Raw genomic sequence first — 22,666 nt, forward strand, 5'->3', positions numbered from 1 at the left:
ACAGGATGTAGGTATGAAAGACAATGTGAGTATTTGAAATACCAGTGGAGCACCTTCCAGCATCAGAACAACATGCAAAGCGCAGCAGTAGGACAGACTGGTCCATGGTTTATTTCTATGCATACCACTGTCATGTGACCCTGGCTCAGAAATCATAGTAGCACAATTGTATTCCTCTAAGTCGCAAAAGTATGATTTAATTTTATATGCATCATTCTATTTTTTTCACTTTCTCAACACGAAGTTGCCTTTTATAAGTAAACCAATAAGTTATGTAATCTACTCTTCTAATATGTGTCTGTAGACTTTTCCCTGTCTTGTTACCAGATGCCTACTGGATAACATGAAATAGATTCTGTTGACTGACCTTCTCTAAAAGAACACCAAAATGTATTATCTTAAAAGCATTTCCTTCATTTCTGTAAATGCCACTTTTTTGCCAGTGTATCATGTGTTAGATGATAATATATAGTGCTATCAAGTAAGTTCCAACTTATAATGACCGTACTATGTACAACAGAACAAAGGAGGGCCTGGTCCTGCACCCTCCTCACCCTCATTCCCATGTCTGTGTTCATTGTCAAAGTCAATGTGCAGCGGATCAAAGAGCATTACTCACCATCTGCCTTTCACAGATGTTTAGAGGTCAGGGAGCTTGAGTGACTGATCTTGCTCACAGGCTTGGAAGCCAGATCCACTGGATTCCTTGCCTTGCGTTTTCATTCCTCCACACTGAGGGAGCTCCCAAGATTGGTGAGCCTGTGCCACGTGGAACATCTTTACAGTGCACCAGGAGGAGGGCTCATAATTTTATAGAGGCAAGAAAAGATTAGTTGATTGTTCAACCGAATCAAAACAGGTATTTTGTACATTTGAATAATGCACAGGAACGAATGCGGATTTGGTGAGAAGCACCAATTTTCCTCCCTGGTGGTATCACCCCTTTCATCCATGTGGCATTAAATCGGGGTCCTTTCCTGATACAGTCAAGCTTCCCAGCTCCCTCACCTTTCCCCTCCTCTTGTTCATGCCTTGACAGGATGTCTTTAATCTTAAAACCTAAACCTTTTTTTTTTTTTTTTTTTTAGTTCAGGGATCGTTTGGTGGCCCTTAGGAGTGTTTTCCAGTCCAGTCTGCTGGGGCACCACGCCCTGGCCCCAAAGTCCACTTTCAGCGTTCCCTGGGGACCTTGCCACTCCATTCCCTTGCTGTTCCGCTGCACTCCCCCAGTGCTTTGCCTTGGTGTGGTGGGATCAGGTCAGGTGCAATTCCCACACTGTGTCTCCGGTGCAGTCCCCTGTATCGCCCTTAGTCACTGAGGGGCATCATGTCTCATAGTGGGGCCAGCCATGTTGTTCTCTCTGTGGACTGGCTGCTCTACTCAGGAACATCATCATCATGGCCTGGTGGGCCAGGCTGTGCTCCACTCTCTCCTCCTGCCCCTTCATCTGCTCCTGTGAAAACCTAAACCTTTAGATTGATGCTTCCTGGAGCCCAGAACTGTATTGGTGCAATGAATAAATAGACCACAAAGCTGCTGAACCATATCATGCAATCAGCACCTTGCCCCCACATGGGAAAGGTTATTTGGGGGTTTGAAAACTATGTCTAGAAATGTCATAAGTAATTCATTAATTCCCTTTATTTTTTTTTTTAAATTGCCATTGAGTCTCTTCTAACTTACAGTGGCTCCTTGTTTGTCAGAGTAGAATTTTATCCCATGGTGTTTTCAATAACTGACTTTTCCGAAGTAGATTTCCAGTCCTTCAGAGGCAGCCTTGGGTTGACTCAAGCCTCCAACCTTGTAGTTGGCAGCCAAGTTCATTAAGCATTTGTACCACCCCCCTCCTGCTTAGCCAGCACCAATGGTACTTCCTATGCCTAGCTCCCACCTGCCCCTCTCTTTAAGTTGCTCATGCTTATTCTGCTGCTTAAAAGGGCAGGCTTCTCTTTCAACCACCCACAATTCAGTGAAATGAATTTCTAAAATGGTTGCTATTACATCTCTGTGCCCGTGTGCAGAATATTCTGTCTTCTTTTCTGAAACAGAAACCCAGAGGGAAATCGCATTTGAACTTCAGGAGCCGCTACACTTTGTGTATTCTCCACTTCTCAGCGCCATGACATTAGGGGGAAGCTTATGCAGTTCTCCTCCACTATAAAGATCTTCTTCCTGCATCTCTCTGCTTTTCTGAAAGTGCCCGCCTACTGGGAGAGTTTTCTCCCTGGATTCCGAGATCCAAGAAGCCTTCGGTGAACTGGTACCAAGTCATTTGGTGTCACTAATAAGCACGCTCACGTTGGAGAACTTCCTAGAACTCACTTCTAACACGTTTATTCTTTGTGTATGCAAAGTCCTAATAGGAGCCATTCCTCACTCTGAGCAGACTAAACGCATCGCATGCTAAGAGTGCAGACGGGAGTGTCAGTAGAGAGAAGTAACAACTGACAGCCATCGGGAAAGGAGGCAGCAGGAGAGCTAGTAAAGGCAGGACCATGGATCGAAGCACCCATTCAGTGCCCTTCTGAGACAGGGCTCCAATAACTGAGCAACATAGCTCAACCGTGGAAGTGCAAGAATGACAACCTCCTATGTCAACATTACTCACTCTCGCTCAGCTCTTGCTTTTGATTTGAAGTCTGTTAAACATGAGACGAGTGTGAATTCTATTTAAGAAAATGTTTCCATCCGAAGTGCTCAGGGTGTTCTGAGCCATGCAGTCCTAGAAATTAAAGTATGGCTTTGCACCCCTGTCTCCAGTCCAGGGTGGTGTGTGTGTGTGTGTGTGTGTGTGTGTGTGTGTGTGTGTGTGTGTGTCAGAAAGTATGTGTGCTTGTAGCTAAATGCAGTTTAATTTGCATCTTAACAGTTGCCGATTTTAATAGGAGCATGCTTTTAAATTTTATGTAAGGATGGGAATAAGATACTCTGAATGATATGGAAATTCCTGGGGGCGTGGTTAAAATGAGTCTTTGTTACCTGAGGAGCCACATACCAGGTAGTCCCACAAGATGGCTTTGCACTCAGAAACATGGGCTCTGAGGCCTTTTCTTAAAGGGAAGCCTCTACTCCACAGGAGCACCTGGGAGGATGACCCAGGATGGCACAATGTTTCATTCTATTGGACGTAGTGTCCCTGAGACCTAACCACTCAAAGACACCTAACAACTCCTCCTATTTCTTTACTGTATGTTTTAAATGTTGATCAATTTTGAGATGAGTTTCAGTGAATATTAGAGTCTTCTGGCAGTGTAAATGCTTAACACACTCTGCTAACCAAAAAGCTGGTAGATTGAGTTGACCCAGAGGCGTCTGGGAATAAAGGCTTACAGATCAAGATTTCCGAAAGATCTGCCATTGAAAATTCTGTGGAACACAGCTCTATCCTAGATTGTCATGCGTCAAAGATGACTCAACAGCACCTGATTTCAATGAGAAATGAGGGGCTAGGCAGAGATAGTTCAAATTAAATCGGGTAAGTCTGGCAACTCCTTCCCCAATCCTTACAATGAACCTCGCAGAATGTGATTGCAAGAGGACACAAAAGAACCAGGTTCTTCTGAAGCAACACGTCTCAAAATAGTTTGATTCAGCACTCCACAAACAAAGAGCAAAGCAGGCCAATTCCATTGGCATCGGGCCAGCTTGATTTCAACCTCACGAAGGTGGAGCTTGATCCACTCTTCCCCTTCCCTCTTCTCTCCCCACATAGCCAACTGCCCTAGTGGTGCCCTCTGCCCAACCCTGAGTGCCCTAAGGTGGGTTCCAGCTCAGACAGTCAAAGGCTATTGCTCTCTCTGTGGGTTTGATAGTTTACTGACTCAGAGAGTCATGAGGCAAATATGTCATACCTACAACTACAGATTTCATCTAATCAAAAAGAATACAAATTGAGAGATGCATGATGTGGAGAGGTCTGGCCATGGTCCCAGCACAGAGCTTCTGTGCTCCAAGGAAGGGTGTATTGCCCTGCCCTTTACGTGACCTACAACCAGGAAGCTTCCCTCTCCTCGTGGCCATCATGAGTACAATGATGTCTTACCACTAGGTAGTTCCACTTAGGCTGCTTAGCTGGACGCATGGCATCAGGTGTGGCCTTATTTGAAAAAACCGAAAACAAAGACCAAGCTGCTTTCTGCACCACACAAGCGTGTTACATAGGTGAACTTAAAAAAAAGCCACAGAAACATAGTGGGTGATGCTTAGATTAAATATGCCTGGAGAAGAGCACCTTTCAGAAATCCGGGGGGGGGGCGGGGGGAGGATACACAGAATGCTTTCTGCTTCCATTTTGCCACTGCTGATTGCCTGGCAGTCCCAATGCAAACACTCCCTGTTAGAAAGTTGACAGGAATTACATACATTATCTTATTTTTGTGTCACTCCCTTATGTCTATCACCATGCACTCTAGAAGAACTGGTTATTAAAGCATTGGGTAACTATGCAAAATATGTTGAAAGAAAAAACATGTTTCAATTATATACAATGTATAGTGGCAGGAAAGGTTCAGAGCATGATGACATATGACAAGTGACAAAAAGTATTTTTAGATCTTCCTTTGGAGGAGAGTAGGGAAACAAAACACCATCTCAAGTAGATAGAATTTGGAGACATTTCAGCAATTCTAATATTTACCATACTTGAAGGAAGTTTGAAAATAAGCAACTACGTGAAATTGTTTAAAAGTTAACTTGAAATATTACACAGAGGTAGCTCATGCTATTTTTCAAAGTTAATTTGTGTTCCTTTGAAACACTTAGGTTGGGTCTGTTTTCTTTTGTGTTATTTAATGGTTTGTTTTTTCATAGTCCTATTTCCCCCTATATCCTTTCAAATAACGAGCTATTTTAATGTTTATCTAGGCAAATGATGTATGAATAAAGCCGAGCCTTCACAGGCTGTGGATTGCCAAGCAATGACTTGGGGACTCCTGTTTTCAGTTTTGGTCTGTGAAAGCTCAGGAAATGAAGCCAAGGCTCCTGGGATTCTGCTTAACATTAAAACTCTGATTAAAATAAATGCAAGGAAGTAGAACATGAACCACAGAAAATAATCAGGAAAATATATTTTGTCTGTTTGTTCATTTTTGGGGGGGGTCAATTCAGGCTTTTCCCAAACAGACAGCAGGGCATTATCTTTGATCAGATATTTCCAGTAGATCTAGTCCACAGAAAGGAAAACGTCAGTGGCAGCATGTGGATGAGCCACCCACTGTAGAGATGCAATAACTACACTGGAAGTCAACTCTTGTTTTTATTTGGTTTACCACCAAATTATGATTGAGCACTGAAGTCGTCTCTAGCTATTTTTCTTTACAGAGGGAAAACCATCCTGATCCTTGTTATCAAACGTAATATCTGATCTATTGATGTTGGTCATTTCTGTACTGCAACTCACGTTGTCCTGGCAAAACCACTAGTTAGAAGAATACATGGACTTGTACTTCTGATTTTAAAACACCTCTTCCACCTCACTTCCGTGGAGTCACTTCTCACTCTGAGCAATGCTATTAGACAAAGTATGGGCCTAGGGTTTTCCAAGGCTGTACATTTTTAGGGGAGTAGAAAGCCTTTTCACACAGAGCAGCTGGTGCCTTTGAACACCTGGCCTCACGGTCGGTTAGCAGGGTAACGTACTATGTCACCAGGGCTGACTTTTTTCTTTCTAAGATAAAAATAGTAATTGGCATAGTAGTTTTGAGAAGGGCTGCTAACTGCAAGGCCAGCAGTTCAAAACCACCAGCTGCTCAGCAGGAGTAAGATGAGGCTTTCTACTTCTTTAAAGTGTTACAGTCTCCGAAACTCACAAGGGGCAATTCTCTGAGTCAGCATTGACTCCATGGCGTTGAGTATTATTTGAATAGTTGTTTTTAAAGTATTTATTAAGATATATCAGACTACTCTATAACACCAAATATAAGAAAACTTGATCTCATCAATAGCAATAAAGCTATCTTCCTTTAGAAGTTTCTGGGGTATCTTATTGCTGTGTAGCCTAAAAGCATTTTATGTTTTTAATTAGGACAAAAATGAGTTAGAATGAGTTACACTTTCATGAGTTAGAAATTTGCAAAAGAAGCTCCTACGTGGTTAACTGGCATCATTCAAATAGAAAGTCTACTAATTAGCTCCGTAGCAATTATAGACCAGCTATGTCTATGAAATACATGACCTAAATATTTAATTTATGAAATTAGATTTTCTAAGTAGATATTTATTGTGTAACATGCTTACAAAATGCTTGCAATTTCAGCTAGTTAAAAATCTAAATAGCCTGGACACTTAAAATAACGCACACTCCTTATTTTTAGCCGTTGCATATGTTAATTCAGGTAAACCCCCAACTATTTGATGAATTGTTTCTGTAATTGGCTTGCTTTCCATTGCTTTTAATCCGGCAATCGTTTTTATGTATTTCAGGATCTAGATTTCTCATCACATCCACGGGAGCCTTGTATATTAAAGATGTACAGAATGAAGATGGATTGTATAACTACCGCTGTATCACACGGCATAGATATACTGGGGAGACGAGACAGAGTAACAGCGCTCGACTTTTTGTATCAGGTAAAACCTTATCACAGCCATGCTTTCTATTTCTGATGTGTCTGCATTAGTGTCCTGCGGTGACGCGACCCAAATCAGGACATTTCGGATAAATACGAAGCCTCTAGCTTGCCGCATAAATATCTTAGCCAATGTATTGTTGTTGTTAGTTGTCGCTGGGCCAACTCCACAACACGGTGACTGTACAACGGAAGGGCTGCTGACTGGCCCTGGAATACCTGATGACCAGCGCTCTATTGGAGTCCGTCTTGCGCTGAGTGCATGAGGCCGTCTCACCGATGGCTGCCCTCCGTGAGCATGTCCTCAAGTTCACCAAACACAATGCTTTCTTTTTAAATAACAATATGTATTTACTGATCATATGTCCAAAATAAGAAAGATGGAGTTTCATCATCCTCATTTCCAGCAAATTCAAGGTTTTCTTTTAAAAAACAATAAAGAAAAACACAGCTCTGTCCTATATGGTCTCGATGAGTGAGATTTATGTTTTGCTGTTAATGTTTTCTTTTTAATGAGCCCTGGTGATTTAGTAGCTTATGAGTTGGACTGATAGCTCCAAGACCAGCAGTTCTAACCAACCTGCTGCTCCGTAGGAGAAAGAGGAGATTTTCTATGCCTTTCAAAATGTAGTTTTAGAAACCACATGGTGTCGTTCTGCTGTCTTCCAGGGTGCTGTGAGTTGGAACAACTCTTTCCAAGAGAATTTGGTTTAGGTTTGATTTAAATAAATACCAATACAATGCAATACAAATACTTCAAGTGAAGTCATTTCCCATTTTGTAAACCTTCACATTCCTTTGAGGCAGTGATTTCTGTTATTGACAGTACTAACTACCACTTATATACGTTCATTCATAGCTAAGTGGGAGGAAAGCAGGGCCTTCTTGACCATACCTTTTATAAACCAACATTAGCCCAACAATGTTGGGGAAATCATCCATATCTACAGTCTGAATGATATTCATGCTAACCCACTACCTTCCAGGACTATTCTTGGGTAAAGGATTCCTAAAAGCAATGTATTCTAACTTGTTTTTCACATCAGATGTCTATTTCCCTTTATGGGGCATATACTTGGAATAAATACCAACCCAACTGTTTGTGTAATTTCACAATTGGCTTTTGATTGACCTATCTGTCAAACAAATAAACAATTCATTCACACAGTGATACATTAGCATTCTGTAGAGAGCTTAGAAATGTGAAGTAGACAATCATATCTGACCTTTGCCTTTGTGGCTTCAGAATGTAAAATTGTTCTGTGGTTACTAACCTAGAGTTTTATGATAGCTGAATGAGATTAGCCAATAGTTATTTTCTGTAGATAATTTAAGGGCATTTTGTTTTCCTTGAAATGGTGTTGTATCAGCGAAAGGGACAGAACATTGTAAGGAAGTGATTTTTTTTGAGGAGGAAGTAATTAAAACCCTGATTCTCTGTACACCAGAGATAATGAGTCAAAGTGAATTTTCTAGTTACAATTTTTTATCTGACTTTCTCTTCTTCTTTCAAATTAACCAGAACCCACTCACTCATCTTTCAACATCTAAAAATAATACAAGTTATAATTAAAATAGATTAATTTAAAAATTATTTTACTGTAATTCTTTAATAATAATTCCCTTCTGAACTTGAGAATATTTATTTTCTCTCCCTATTTTTTTGGTTAGGCCAACTGTTACTTTATCCTTTGTATTTTTCAATAGGCTTTATTTTCATGGTAATGATTAGCCTCACCCTTAACAAAGTCAATAAAACATAGGTAATCACTATACCAGGATGCTTCAAAGAGTTCATGGAACTTGTATAGTTATGATGTGATTGCCTTTGTTAATCTGTAAGAACAAAAGGAAAGAAAATATGCGCAGTGCCTGTCATCTTAGTCCAGAGCAGATTAATGACATGGTGACATTATGCAAGTTCAGAATACTACAGAAAAGTGTTTGCTTTCATTGAAAAGGAATGTCAATGAGAATAGAGAGACCAGGATGATATGGGGAAGGGGGGTGCAGAAAGGGGGAATCAATCACAAGAGTAAACATATAACCCCCTCCCAGGGAGATGAACAAAAGAAAAGTGGGTGAAGGGTGACAGAGGACGATGTAAGATATGAACATAATAATCTATAACTTATCAAGGGTTCATGAGAGAGGGCGGGCAGGGGTCTGAGGGGGGGGAAATGGGGTGCTGATATCAAGGGCCCAAGTAGAAAGAAAATGCTTTGAAAATGACTATGGCAGCATGTATACAAATGTGCTGGACACAATGAATGATTGTGTGGATCGTGATAAGAGATCTAAGAGCCCCTAATAAAAGTATTCAATTAATTTTTTTTTTAAAAAGGAATGTCATAATGACACTGGTAAGAGATCAGTTTGGTAGGTTGTGTCAGCTGTCTTGTTAGCAATCACAAAGGGGTCATCGTGATAGATTTTTCTCAAAGGACAAATGATGATTATGGGGACAGATTATGAAGTTTTTAGAAAATAGAAAATCACACTGGTAAGAAAAAAGTCAGAAACATTTTGCCAAAAACTGTCCCCTCAAGACAATGTATTTGCTTATTCTTAGAAGGCTATACAGTGGCTGCCCTAAAAAAATGCCCTTGAAAAACCTGATTCCATTCCCACTACAGCTCTACTTCTACCCTTTGAGACTTCTGCTTGTTCCCCAAATGTCAAGAACATTTGAAAGGGACTCAGATGGAGTACCTGGAAGATCCCCAAATTGGCAGTTTGATGTTGTATAAATAAAAGAGCTCAGAATTCTTTGAGGAAGGTTTGGAAAGATGGAAACAACACTTGTATAAGTATATAGACCAAATGGAAAACATTTCAGAAAGCAATAGTTTCTCATTTTGATATTTCTATTTAATAAAGGTTTCTTCTTTCTTACTCACCTTGGTATATATGTATGTATAATACACACATGTAATAACACAAATTAATGTGTATATATGTGTTTACATATATATATATATATAAACCTATAAGACAGGGTACAAGTGCCCTGTGATTTTCTGAGATTATAACTGTTTAGAAGAGTAGAAAGCCCCATCTTTCTCCCTCGGAGCTGGCTGTTTGGTTTCAAACTGCTGACCTTGTTGATCACAGATCAGTGTGTGTGTGTGTGTGTGTGTCTAGAGAGAGAGTATGAGAGCAATAGATTGATTTGCTAAAGGTGATTGGTTTATGCTATTTTAGGTATGACAGATCCAAAATATGTAAGACAGGTGGTAGGGTGGAGACTCCTTTTGGCTTTCTCCCAAGTACAGTGAGTGAGAATCAACTTGATGGCAGTGAGCTTGGTTTTGAATACATGGCTTATGCTGGCCTTGCAAAAAACCCTGAGGGAGTAGTGGGAGGACACACTGGATTGCTAACCACAAGGTCAGAAGTTTGAAACCACCAGCTGCTCTGCAAGAGAAAGATGAGACTTTCTACTTCCTTAAGAAATTACAGTCTTGGGGACCCACGGGAGCAGATTTACCCTGCCCTCGATTGGCTCATTGTGTGTCAAAATGAAGTTGATCACAGTTACGTGAATTGTGAGTTTTGGTCTGCTGTTGTCGTGACCCGCCTGGAACATAAGCATCAGGAGGGCATCTGGCTTCCTTCACCAGTCACTGCCTTCAGTGCTGAACTCTGTGCTGCTCTTGCAGGCAGAGGGAAAACAATTGTTGAATGAATCAACGATGCGCTCTCAATTTAACAGCTAGGTACAAAATTCATTTTCTTGTGACATAAATTTCACTTATGCTAAACGTATGCTAAAATGATTTTCACTGCCATTGCTTTTTCGAAAGGAAACCTCTGACATTCCTCAGTCTCAAAAGACTTGACGCACAAAAGAAATAAAAGTATATTGTGTTTATTAGTGCAGTTCATCTGTATGCATTTAGGGAGATCATTCCAGATAACCAGGTGGCCTAATTATGGGTGATTTGTACTGACCTTTACTGATAAAACACACAGAAAATTAACTAATTGGCTAGCCTTCGAATAATTGAGGTTTTTTTTCCTGCCAGAGGTTATCTGGTGCCCCATGAGATCTGGCTAGCCCCCATTCATTTGCACAATAAAGCCATTAATCAAAACTCCAAAGGTTTAGGATTATCTTGTTTGGGGGATGGTGGAGATAGATTTTAATGAAGTGGAAGGTTATTAAGAGTCTTGTCACAGAGAGGTTTTTGTGCTTTTGTGGTCACTGTATCTCCACTGACAGCATAGCATCTTCGGCTGCTCACCTCAAAACCGGTACTTTGTACCCACCCGCTGCTCTGAGGGAGGAAAATGAGGCTTTGGGCCCCCGTAAATAAAATCCAAAAGAATGCTTGTACTCTGCCCTAGAGGGTTGCCAGGAGTGTACATGGATTTGATGGCAGCAGGTTTAGTTTTGGTTTGGTGTCTCCGTGTGCTTCCTCTCTTCCTGGGTAGACTCCACATTGCTCGGTAACCTTTGATTAATGCTCTACATGGGATTTGTCCATCTCGGGGTGGGGTGCAAGTTTTTTCTATTTCTTTCTTTTTGTAAACACCAATTCTTTTTATTTCTTTTTCTTTCTTTTTGTAAACACCAACAAAGCTCCCATCCAGTTGATCCTGACTAATAGCCACCCTACAGGACCTTGTAGAACTGCCTCGTGGAACAGACCTGGTGGACTAGCCACCTCTACAGGCCTTTGTAGAACGTTTCTGCTGCTCTAACTCTTGATGGGGGTAGAGAGGCTGACCTTTCTCCCGAGGAACCGAATGGTGGGCTGGGATCCCTGACCTGGCGGTTGGCAGCCCCATGTGTAACCACTGCACCACCGGGCTCCTAGGAGTGTGCTAAGAGAACCCAGTTCTTCGAGTAAACGGTTGACTCCGCTGGAAGCAAGATGCTTCTAGATTTGTTCATTATTTCCAAGGAACCAGGAGCGTAAGCCCTTCCCAACTTTCGACCTTTCAACGTGTTTTTGTGTTCAGGACGTCTGTGAACTGAGCGCTTTTTTTTTCCTATTCATTTATAAAGTCTTAAAAGTCAGTATCAGTTATTGCTGGGATGCATGGAATGTAAATGACGCACGCTGCTGAACTATGCCTAATGACCCCTCATTCGACCCCTTGTTCACTGTCTCTAAGAGCTTTCTGTTTTCCCTGTAGACCCAGCGAATTCGGCCCCATCCATACTGGACGGGTTTGATCACCGCAAAGCCATGTCAGGGCAGCGCGTGGAACTGCCGTGCAAAGCGCTTGGGCACCCTGAGCCAGACTACCGCTGGCTAAAGGACAACATGCCTCTGGAGCTCTCTGGAAGGTTCCAGAAGACTGTGACAGGGCTGCTCGTGGAGAACACACGCCCCTCAGACTCAGGCAGCTATGTATGTGAAGTGTCCAACAGATATGGGACTGCGAAGGTGATAGGCCGCCTGTACGTGAAACGTAAGTTGGGTGGTACTGAGCGATGGTGGTGGGGCGGCCATCATGGAGTTGCTGTTGGCCCTTCATCTCTGAGCCTTCCCATTGCCTCCCCGGCTCCTTATTGCCGTCCTGGCCAAAGAGCTAACTCCGTTTTGCCAAAGAGGAAACCCACGTTACAGGAGTTGCCCACGCTCACTTATTACAATAGGATTTTAATTCAAGGCTGTATATTTTAAAGTAAGTCTGTTCCAGTTTTTTCATGAGCAAATACTTTTTGGATGGGCAGTTCTTAATACCTATGTTCTCAAATGTTCTCTTCTCCCGTTCTGAACTGTTCTTTGCTTTTGTCATCGTTGGCTCTCTTCTCTGAGCAGAGAGCAACCCCTTGGCTTCAAAATTCTGAAACCACTTCTCCTTGATCTTTTATATGTTGGTTTCCCACACACTGCGACCCCGCCCCAAGTCCCAAATGTGAATCTTTAACCTTCGTTTCCTACCTGAGTGCCAGAGGAGCACGTCTACTGGTTTGATATCTTCATTCGGATGTTTCGTTGGAAGCTTAGAAGCATAATGTTCTTTTAAAAAAATTTTTTATTAAATACTTTTACTGGGAATTCTTCTTACATCTCTTGTCACAATCCATACATTCCTCCAGTGTGTCAAGTACATTTGCACATCTGTTCCCATCATCACTTTCAAAGCATTCTCTTCTCACTTGAGCTCCTGATATCAGCTCCCCATTTCTTTTCCTTCCTTCCCCACCCACCCTCCCTTATGAACCCTTGATAAGTTATAGATTATTATTTCCATATCTTACATTGTCCTCCGTTGCCCCTCACCCACTTTTCCATTTTTTGTCCCCCTGAGAGGGGGGTTATAGGTTGATCCATGTGATCGGTTTCCTCCTTTCTTCTCCCACCCTCCCTTAATCCTCCTGGTATCTCTACTCTCATTGTTAGGCCTTAGGGGTTTATCTATCATGGATTCTCTGTGTTGTGGGGCTCTTATATGTAGCAGTGTGCATGGTCTGGTCTAATCTGATTTGTAGAGTAGAATTGAGGTCATGATAGTGGGGTGAAGGAAGTACCAAAGAACTGGAGGAAAGCTGTGTGTTTCATCGGTGCCATATTACACCCTGCCTGGCTCATCTCTCCCTTGTGACCCCTCTGTGTGGGGATGTCCAATTGTCTACAGATGGGCATTGGGTCTCCACTCCATGCCCCCCCTCCCCAATTCACATTGGGTATGATTTTGTTCTGGGTCTTAGATGTCTGACACTTGATCCCATCAATACCTCATGGTCACATAGGCTGGTGTGCTCCTTCCGTGTGGGCTTTGTTGCTTCTGAGCCAAATAGCTACATGTTTATATTCAAGTCATTAAGACCCCAGACACTCTATCTTTTGATAGCTGAGCACTATCAGCTTTCTTTACCACATTTTCTTATGCACCCATTTTGTCTTCAGTGATCCTGTCAGGGAGGTGAGCATCATAGAATGCCAGATTATTAAAACAAATGCCAGATTATTAAAATTCCAGATTATTAAAATTTAAGGTGAGGCCCAATGTCCATCTGCAACCTTAATTTTTAAAATAATTTTATTGGGTCTCACATTCCATACATACATCAATTGTGTAAAGCATATTTGTACATTCATTACCCTCATCATTCTCAAGACATTTGCTCTCCACTTAAGCCCCTGGCATAAGCTCCTCATTTTTGCCCTCCTTCCCCACTCTCCTCTCCCTCATGAACTCTTGATAATTTATAAATTATATAGATATGAACATATATATATATTTACATATGTACATGCCTGTATTTAGACCTCTATAATGTCCTTTGCCTCCTGGTTCTTTCTTCTATTTCCTTTTACTTTCCTCTTGCCCCACCATCATGTTCAGCTTTCATTCGGGTTTAGTAATTCCTCACTGCTACGTTTCCCTTGATTAAGCCCCTCTAGACATCCTACTCCCTTCGCTCCATTGATTTTAGTTCACTTGTTGTTCTCTTGTACGTGGGTTGGTTCTCTCCCCCACCCCCTGCTTCCTTTCTCCCACTTCTGCTGGTCCTGGCTACTCCAGGAACTATTGGTCCCATTCTTTTCATCTCCAAATTATTTTAGATGGGCAGTTTATAATACCTATGTTCTCAAATGTTTTCTTCCGTTCTGAACTGTTCTTTGCTTTTGTCATCGTTGGCTCTCTTCTCTGAGCAGACAGCAGCCCCTTGGGTTCAAAATTCTGAAACTACTTCCACTTGATCTTTTATATGTTGGTTCCCCACCACCCACCTCCCAAATGTGAATCTTTAACCTTCATTTCCTACCTGAGTGCCAGAGGAGGAGGTCTACTGGTTTGATATCTCCACTCAAATGTTTGCTTGGAAACCTAGAAGCATGATATTCTAAACTCAACTTGGTGCCATTTCGACCTGGCATATGTGAAATTTAAATCCTGGTTACTCTTATCTCTCTTATCTCTAAAGACAAGTCCTGCCATGTCTTCAAATCTGTATTTCAATGTTTCTCAACTATGTTCCTCACATCCTTCCTGTCTTAGATTAGACCTAAATTACAGCTTGTAAGATATTTGTATTACCTCCTTACTGACCAATTTCCTGCCCACTCTAAATTATCCAACACAAATGGACTACTCAATTCTCTTAGAAAAAAAGCATGGTTGATCATGACATTGAAAATACTTGAATGCTTCCTCTAATTCTTTCAATTGAATACCTGCATCTCAAAGTCCTTTTCATCTTGTCATAGATTGCTTTTGTCATATTTGTATTAATTTTCTCCTTCACTGACCCTGGGTTAGAGTCGAACAAAATTAGAAACTCTTCCTCAAACATGATTATTTACCATTTTTTGTGCAGTTCACACTCTGGAATGACCTGTCCCCATCCATTTCAGTCTATGCCCCATCCAGCCATTACAGATAATGACTTTCCCAATCTTCCTATTGACGTCAGTTCACATTTTCAATGTCTCTAGAACACTAAGCATCACTGGACTTTTGTAATATATCATTGTTGTATTTGTATTATCTATTTAGCAGATGATGAGCTCCTATGAACCAAATACTTTACAATGTATTGATGTACTAATAAAATGCAGATAAGTCATGAGAACTTTAAAAAAAAACCAAAAGACCTAGCTTGTGCTATTGGACTTGTTGAAGTTACTAATCTTTCTGAATGACCATTTCCTAGTCTATAAAATTGAAATGATGATTCAAAATTATAGGACAGCATGAAGACTGGGTTAAATAATGCATCTAAAGTATTTGGAGATTTTGTAGAACATCTTCGTTATACCGCGGTGCTAGTATGCTTCTGCATCATTCATCGTTGTCTCACCGTGAGGTTACTCGGCCCTTGGCACACAGTAGATGCTCTATTGCGAGGTTGCATTAGGATCTATTAAATTGAAACATAAAAGGTCAAGGATGTGATTTTATCCTTGTTCATACCAGTTAGCCTCATTTTAATGATTTTTTCCCCTCATTTCATGGTCAAAAATTCTCATAGCAATCTTCGGTGATAGCTATGTATTGTGGGTACTGATTAAGTCACAATATATGATGTGAGTGAGTATATGCATGTATGTGTGAAAGAATGGCCTAGGGAAAACCCACCTGTCCTACCTTGGGACTAAACAAATAAGATTAAATATATAAATGTTCATGCCTCTACTGTTAGTAAGCACCTGCTTATCTTATTACCAAAGGCTTGATGTTATCGTTCTTACCTTTACATAGTGAGACAGCAACTGAGTCAACATCAGTCCATTTCCTACATAGGAAAGGATGGCTGGACAGACAAATAACAATAAGGTGTTTCCAATGGGGACTATGAAATAACAGTGAATCTAAAGGTGTTTTTGTATGTTTATTAAGAATGGTATAGAGTATGCTTGGAATACTGCATTTTCCACCTTGTCAAAAGTTCTGCACATTGTGGAAATAACATTTACATTTGTGATATTCCTAACTTTTTCTCCACCCCCTTTATCCAAATCTCCAGAGCCACTGAAGGCCACCATCAGCCCCAGGAAGGTTAAGAGCAGCGTGGGTAGCCAAGTTTCCTTGTCCTGCAGTGTCACAGGAACTGAGGACCAGGAACTCTCCTGGTACCGAAATGGTGAAATCCTCAATCCTGGAAAAAATGTGAGGATCACAGGGATCAACCACGAGAACCTTGTAATGGATCACATGGTCAAAAGCGACGGGGGCGCGTACCAGTGCTTTGCTCGCAAGGATAAGCTATCTGCTCAAGACTATGTGCAGGTGGTTCTTGAAGGTCAGTGGGCCGCTTCACAGAGTTAAGTTGAGAAAGAATCAACCCAAAGCACTCACATCAGAAAAACTGGGGGGAGCAACACCAGTGGCTGTCAATCTTAATATTTCTGTTTATCTGAGAGAGCTTGTGAATCAACTTTATGTTTTAGCTAATACGGGCACATAAAAGAAAGACCACGTCCTGAGGAAATGAATTGTATTTTAGAAGTAAGATGAATTGAAGTAGCCAAAAGGATGCCCACTCTGCGTTACTGTTACTTGTCATGATATAAACCCTAGAAATTTGAAATGTCTGCTTAGGGTGATAATTCATTATCCTCTGACACAGTGTCTCAATAGCCTGCTTGGGGACCTGCCTTTATACATTATAGAATGTGGCTTCTCTCCACTAGATTTTAATTGTTGTGCTACCCCTCCAAGTGCCCTGCCCACCCCACCCCCCAAATTCGAACAACATCAAATCACTGCAGATATTGCCAAATACCCTCTGAGGCATCACAGAGGAGAAGTAGTCCTTAGTTGAGAAGCATTGTGTAGGAAGCAAAGAGAGGAATTTTACTCTGATGCCTTATGGAGTGGAAAAAATGTTCTGCTGAGTGTAATTGTCCATGGTCGGGTCCAAATTTCCACAAATCTAGGTGGTTGAAAAACAGGAGGAATTACTTTGGGGTTTTGGCTACTGGGGCATAATGTTATACATTTTTCCTGTCTTAACTGAGCACTGCACAGTGAAATCTTCAAGCCTGTTAGTCAGTCAAGGAAGGAATCTATCATAGGTAACATGAAAGTGACATACATGTTTACCACGAGACAGTTCAACTAGCACTTATCTTATGTTTGTCTCGTTGGAATGTGTGTCTATATGTGTTTTAAATGAGTCTGTTATCGATTGCTTAATATAACAAAGTCACCTTCATATAGCTACAGGTGAAAATATTAAGTTCATTTACAGAGGAAAGTAAGGTTACATGCATCCTTATGCTGAGGACATTTCTGCTATTGATTCTTTAACTTTAGCTAACTGTTTAGAAGAGCCAGGCATTAGCAAAATGATTCTTATTTTTTATTCAAGGAAATCATTGCAAGTTATGAAAGTGAGTTTTTAAGGCAAATGTGAAATGAGGTGAATGCATGGTACTCATACTACAATCCTGACTCTGTGTTCCACATAATAATGAAGTGCAGATAGTCATCAACTTGTATAGAGGCCATTTGATAGTGATGATGCAATGTGGTCCTTACACGATCTTGGGGTTCTTTTTGTAAAAGGGAGAGATTACTTGTCTAGGCTGAATTACCTTGGCAACCATCTCCTGTGACTCAGAAAACCTAAAGAGCATATTGATCATCCATAATGATGTCGAAAGAGTTCGGGTTATCAGAGAGTGACAGCGGGAAAGATTTCAAAGACACTGAAGTCTCACTGGGAAAATAATGTCTGCTTTCATCTCCAAAAAAGCCTGTCACTTGAACAAAAAGGCGGGCAGAAGAGCATCCTGTGCATGCTCACGGATTTATTTGTCGCCTGTCAGTTTCCATTCAGGACAAGGAGCTTCATTTTATTTTTTTCTCTTGTGGAAGATGACAGTGCTAATGTAGCAAAATAGACCCCAAATGGAATTGCAAGTACATCTCTAATACTTTATTTCAAGTGGTGTCTAACTACTCTCCTCTGATACAACTCCCATTAGTCTCAGTGAAATAGCTATGGATTTACACAAAACTGTAAAAACTAGGAGCCAGGAACGGCTGCCGACACAAGAAAAGCACCGAGGAGCATTTCTTACCAGGCTGCAAGAACGGGGTTCGAATAGTTACAGGTTAGGGATCAAACCAGAATTACTGGAAAATGGAACAGAAAAATAACTTCTTCCATTTCTGGAAATGGTAATATGGCAAGTTGCAGATGAATCCGAAGGGGTAGAAATGAGAAACTCTGAAGAGAGCAAAACTAAACAGAAATATTAGAGATACATGACAAGCAGTTGGAAAGAGATTTGACCCTTGAAAGATAGCAAAAGAATTAGCTTATATCTACAGTGATACATCCCTCCCCTCCCCACCCCCCAAACACACGCGCACGTACACCCTGTGTTGTGTAGGGGAAAATAGCAAACAAACAAAAGTCATCAGCATAAAACCAGAAATATACAGATTTACGGGACTGAAATGTCAGAAGACAGAGATCTGGGCTGTTAAATCAGCTGTAACAATTTCAAACTGCGTAGAGAAATTTCAAGAAGGAGGAAAGAAATGCATACAAGGAGTGTCAAAACCTGCACATAAACATCTTTGCAACTTGTGAGCTGAAAAATAGAAAAACTAGAGGAGGATACCTAATTATATAATAAAAAAACAGATTAAAAAAAGGACACTATGACCAAAGGTTAAAAGATACAATAGGCAATAGAAGCAGACCCTGAGTAGACACCCAGATGATAACATTAATAGGCATAGACTTCAGAGCTGCTGTTTTCAAAATGTTCATTAACATAAAGGACCACGTAGTCGTGATAGGTGGACATGTATCAAAACCAAATACGAAAACTTGCTCTATTGGCTAGAGTGACAGATTAGGAAAGAAAGAAGAAAGGATTAGTAATTTAAATAAATTAACAGATAGAATGATAAGATAGGTAGACTAATTTATCCAACCTGAAGCATTCACATTATAAAGCCTTTCTAATATACAATTGGGATTACCTTTTAAAATGGAGCAAAAGATCAATTTCATGCATTGCAACACTAAATTTTCTTGAAGCAAAAATTCTCTTTAAAATAGTCACCCACTTATCTGTCAGTTTGTCGGGGATCGTGGTTTGTGAGGTGCTGAGATGCGGGAAGATGCGCCCCCTACAGTTCAAATACCAGTGGCTTCCCATATGCCAAACTGGTTTCAGTCGTGCGTCCATTGTAAGAGCACGTTAACAGAAGGAATCGGCTGTCCCCTTCTGAGGGAACAGGCGCTGTAGCCCTGTGGATAGCTGCAGGACATTGTACGGCGACGTCCACATGATGCACTCCTCAGAGGGGAAGGTACGTCATTGCTGAGGAGGAGCTGCTTCTCCACATGCGGTCAGCCTCGTTGATGTGGATGAAGCAGCGCCTTCAGTGCCTGCACCCGCTGAGTGGGCACAAGTCAACATGAGCAGAAGAAGCTGCAAACATTTGCTAGTACTCAGACGGTAGACTGTGCAAACTGTGAAAAGAGAAACATTAGAAGTTATCAAAAATGCAATGGAATATAGTAAAATCCATATCCTGAGCCCCCGTAAGCTGAAATGGATTGATACTGACCACTTTGAATGAGTCCTATGGCTTAATATGTCAGGAAGGACAAATCCAAGAGGAATAACCACGCATCATCAAAAAGAATCGTTCAAGATCTATTTCCCCCAACAGTTTTATTGAGATTTGTTTCACATATCAAATGCTTCCATAGTTCAACCATATTTAAGAGTGATATCATATATATTATATATAAAACCACACCCTGCATTCATTATGTGCTCCCATTTCCTTTCAACCTCCCACCTCCGCCTCCCAAGATCCCCAGCAAGCCCTTACACCCATTCTCTCTACATATATCTATGCCCTCCCTCCCATCCTGTGCATCGTGCACCGGGAAGCAGACGCACGTAAAGAAAGAAAAGACCAATGACAATATTAAAGTAAAACAGAAGAAAAAATATCTATGTTGAGACAAAAGCAGAGAATATTGAAAACTAGAAAAAATCTAAAATGAGTCAAAAGGGAGAGCAAAGGACCACTTTATATCCCAATTCCATCTGCCATAATCCAGTTTACAATAGCCTCTGTCTTATAGTAAGTTTATTTACACCCTCCCGCCGAGGTCAGAGGAGGGCCCCTGGAAACGTAATCTTTATGTGGACCCTGCAGATGGATTTTGAGCTTTCAATGTCATCCATAGCTTTGTGCAAATTTTGTGTTTACAATTTAAATTCTGATACTCTTCCCTCCTTCAGATTTGGATTTTGTATATGTCATCAAGATCTGGACAATGTTAACGTGTGATTGCATAATGCCGATATGCCTACAAGGAAGAAGAGTTAATAAAACTATTATTCAGTTTTACATCACTAATGCCAATGGTGAAGAGCAATTAAAGAACGCTACGTGAAACTGATCAAACGTGCAATCAGGATGCATTTGTAATGATTGGTTACTGAAATTCAAAAGTCAGAAATAAAGAGGAACTACCAATAGTTGGAAAATATGATGATAAAAGAAAGGGAATCACATGACATTTTGCCAGGCCAATGACTTCTACATTCCAGTATGCTTTTCAGCAACATGAGTGATGACTATGCCCAGGGACTTCTCTAGATGCAGTATTCAGAGATCAAATCGATTACTTTTGTGAAAAGAGATAGTGGAGAATCTCACTGACATCCCTTAAAACTAGTCCAGGGGCCAACTGTGAATCAGACCAACAATTGCTTATCTGCAAGTTTAGATTGAAGCTGGAAAATGAAAACTAGTTGACAAGAGCCAAAATATGATATCAAATATCTCTATCGTAGAGACCACTTTAAAGAAAATGAAGAACCCTTATCAAAAGCATAACCATCAAAGTTTAGTCAACATTACAACAACAGCAATAAAGAACATGTCAAGAAAACCCATGAACAAAATGAACTCAGCACAGAAAATTACGTGGAACAATGAAACCAATAGCACCCCTCAAAAAGAAACAAACAACAATAAAAACCAGAGCAAAATAAACATTAGGCTGAGTGAAATTAGTCAATCACAAAAGACCACTATTGCAAAAAGCCAAGCAGAGGTTTTCTCATTTCTTGTGACGGAAGAGAATGAAAGGGGCCTGGTGAAGTCGCACTACATAGTTTCTACCGTGTTCTGCACTTGCTTGGGTGAGCAGCTACTGGCTTCCTAAAAGCTTGTGAGTAGACATCTAAAAGACAGCTAGTAGTCCCTTGGATTATTCTCTCAATGTACAGATTGAGTAAGTGCAGTGCAAGGAAACATCCCTGATGCACACTTTCCCTGATTTTAAACTGCTCAGTGTCCTCGGGTTCAATACCATGGGCTCCCTCTTAAGTACAAGTTATTTTGGAATTCTATTTTTTCATAATGTTGCCCAAGGTTTGTTATAATCTACGCAGTCAAATCCCTCTTTGAATAGTCAGAAAACACTACTCTGATATTCTCTGCTTTCAGCCACGATCCACTTCACATAAGCAGTGATGTGATGTTCCTTTTTCTAAAACCGCTTCAGTTCCTTTTCAACGAGTGTCTAGTGCCCAGTTTAATACAGAGAAACGTACAGCTGAACACATCCTGCAAAAGAACTGAATTCTGAGACAATTACAGTAACCTCGACACTTCCGAGCACCAATGATTAGTTATGTCCAAAGAATAACAGCCAAAATGAGTGTGACTTCTCTGTGCAGTTGGAGTGAAAACTTGATGGTACAATATATGTAGTGTTTCAGGAGGGGAAACACAGGCCTTTAGTTTTAATTTTTAAGTTCCTTGCTCATCTCTGACATTAACAAGTAGCTCCCAATGCAAGGACACTGGGACAGACTACTTAGGAATGCATCTGGGATTAAACATAGTAAAAGAAATTCGCCAGTCTCCTGGAAGGTTGTTAGTGTCCTCAAATGAATCTGAAATGATATTTCCCAGTTATTTAAATAAGCTATGTAATGTCAGGATGAAGAAACTGAATATCAGGACTCTTAGAGTAGGAAATTGGGGAATTGTATAAAGGCACCACTGTTAGGAGAGCCCTACCCAGCGGGTCTGGCTAGGGGGATGAGGAATTCTCTCCTCAGGGATATTTAAAATGTTGTATTTCTGTTCTTTTGACTGCTGATAGTTTCCAATTGTTTAACAATAAATATGAATTATTTTGTTAATATTTTAAATGCTAAACAATATATTGATAACAATCTATTAAATATTATACTGTTTTATGGAGAAAACGCTTTAATTGAGATTAGTTTTTTAAGAAGCCCCCTCTAGACAAGACAAGATATCCTAGGAGCCATGGTGGCATGGTGGGGAACACGTTGGGTTGCTAACCACAAGGTCAGCAGTTCAAAATCACCAGCTGTCCCGAGGTAGAAAGACAAGGTTTTCTACTCCCCTGAAGAGTTACAATCTCAGACACCCACAGGGCCAGTTCTCCCCTGTCATATAGGATCACTATGGGTCAAAATCTACTCAATGGCAATGAGTTTGGTTTGGAGAGAGCAGTTGTTTTTTGTTTGTTTTTGCTGCACTCAGAAATCCTGCCAAATACTAATGCAAAGATAATGGCCTGATCCCATGAACTTTCCGAAGCCCTCTCATTTATTTTTTTCTCAATGGAAAAATATGAAGGGAGTAGTGTATCATTAAA

The 22,666-nt window shown here is 40.8% G+C and overlaps 1 protein-coding gene across 1 annotated transcript in view; it reads left to right on the forward strand.

The window, feature by feature from the left end:
• Positions 1–22,666, forward strand: part of DSCAM (DS cell adhesion molecule) — a 646,922-nt gene that overhangs the window by 357,433 nt on the left and 266,823 nt on the right. The window contains exons 4-6 of the mRNA XM_075542914.1: positions 6,422–6,568; positions 11,713–11,991; positions 16,001–16,276. Coding sequence (XP_075399029.1) covers positions 6,422–6,568; positions 11,713–11,991; positions 16,001–16,276 — 702 coding nt within the window. The remainder of the gene's footprint in view (positions 1–6,421; positions 6,569–11,712; positions 11,992–16,000; positions 16,277–22,666) is intronic.

This window comes from Tenrec ecaudatus, chromosome 2 (assembly GCF_050624435.1).
Source record: "Tenrec ecaudatus isolate mTenEca1 chromosome 2, mTenEca1.hap1, whole genome shotgun sequence".
Taxonomy (NCBI): domain Eukaryota; kingdom Metazoa; phylum Chordata; class Mammalia; order Afrosoricida; family Tenrecidae; genus Tenrec; species Tenrec ecaudatus.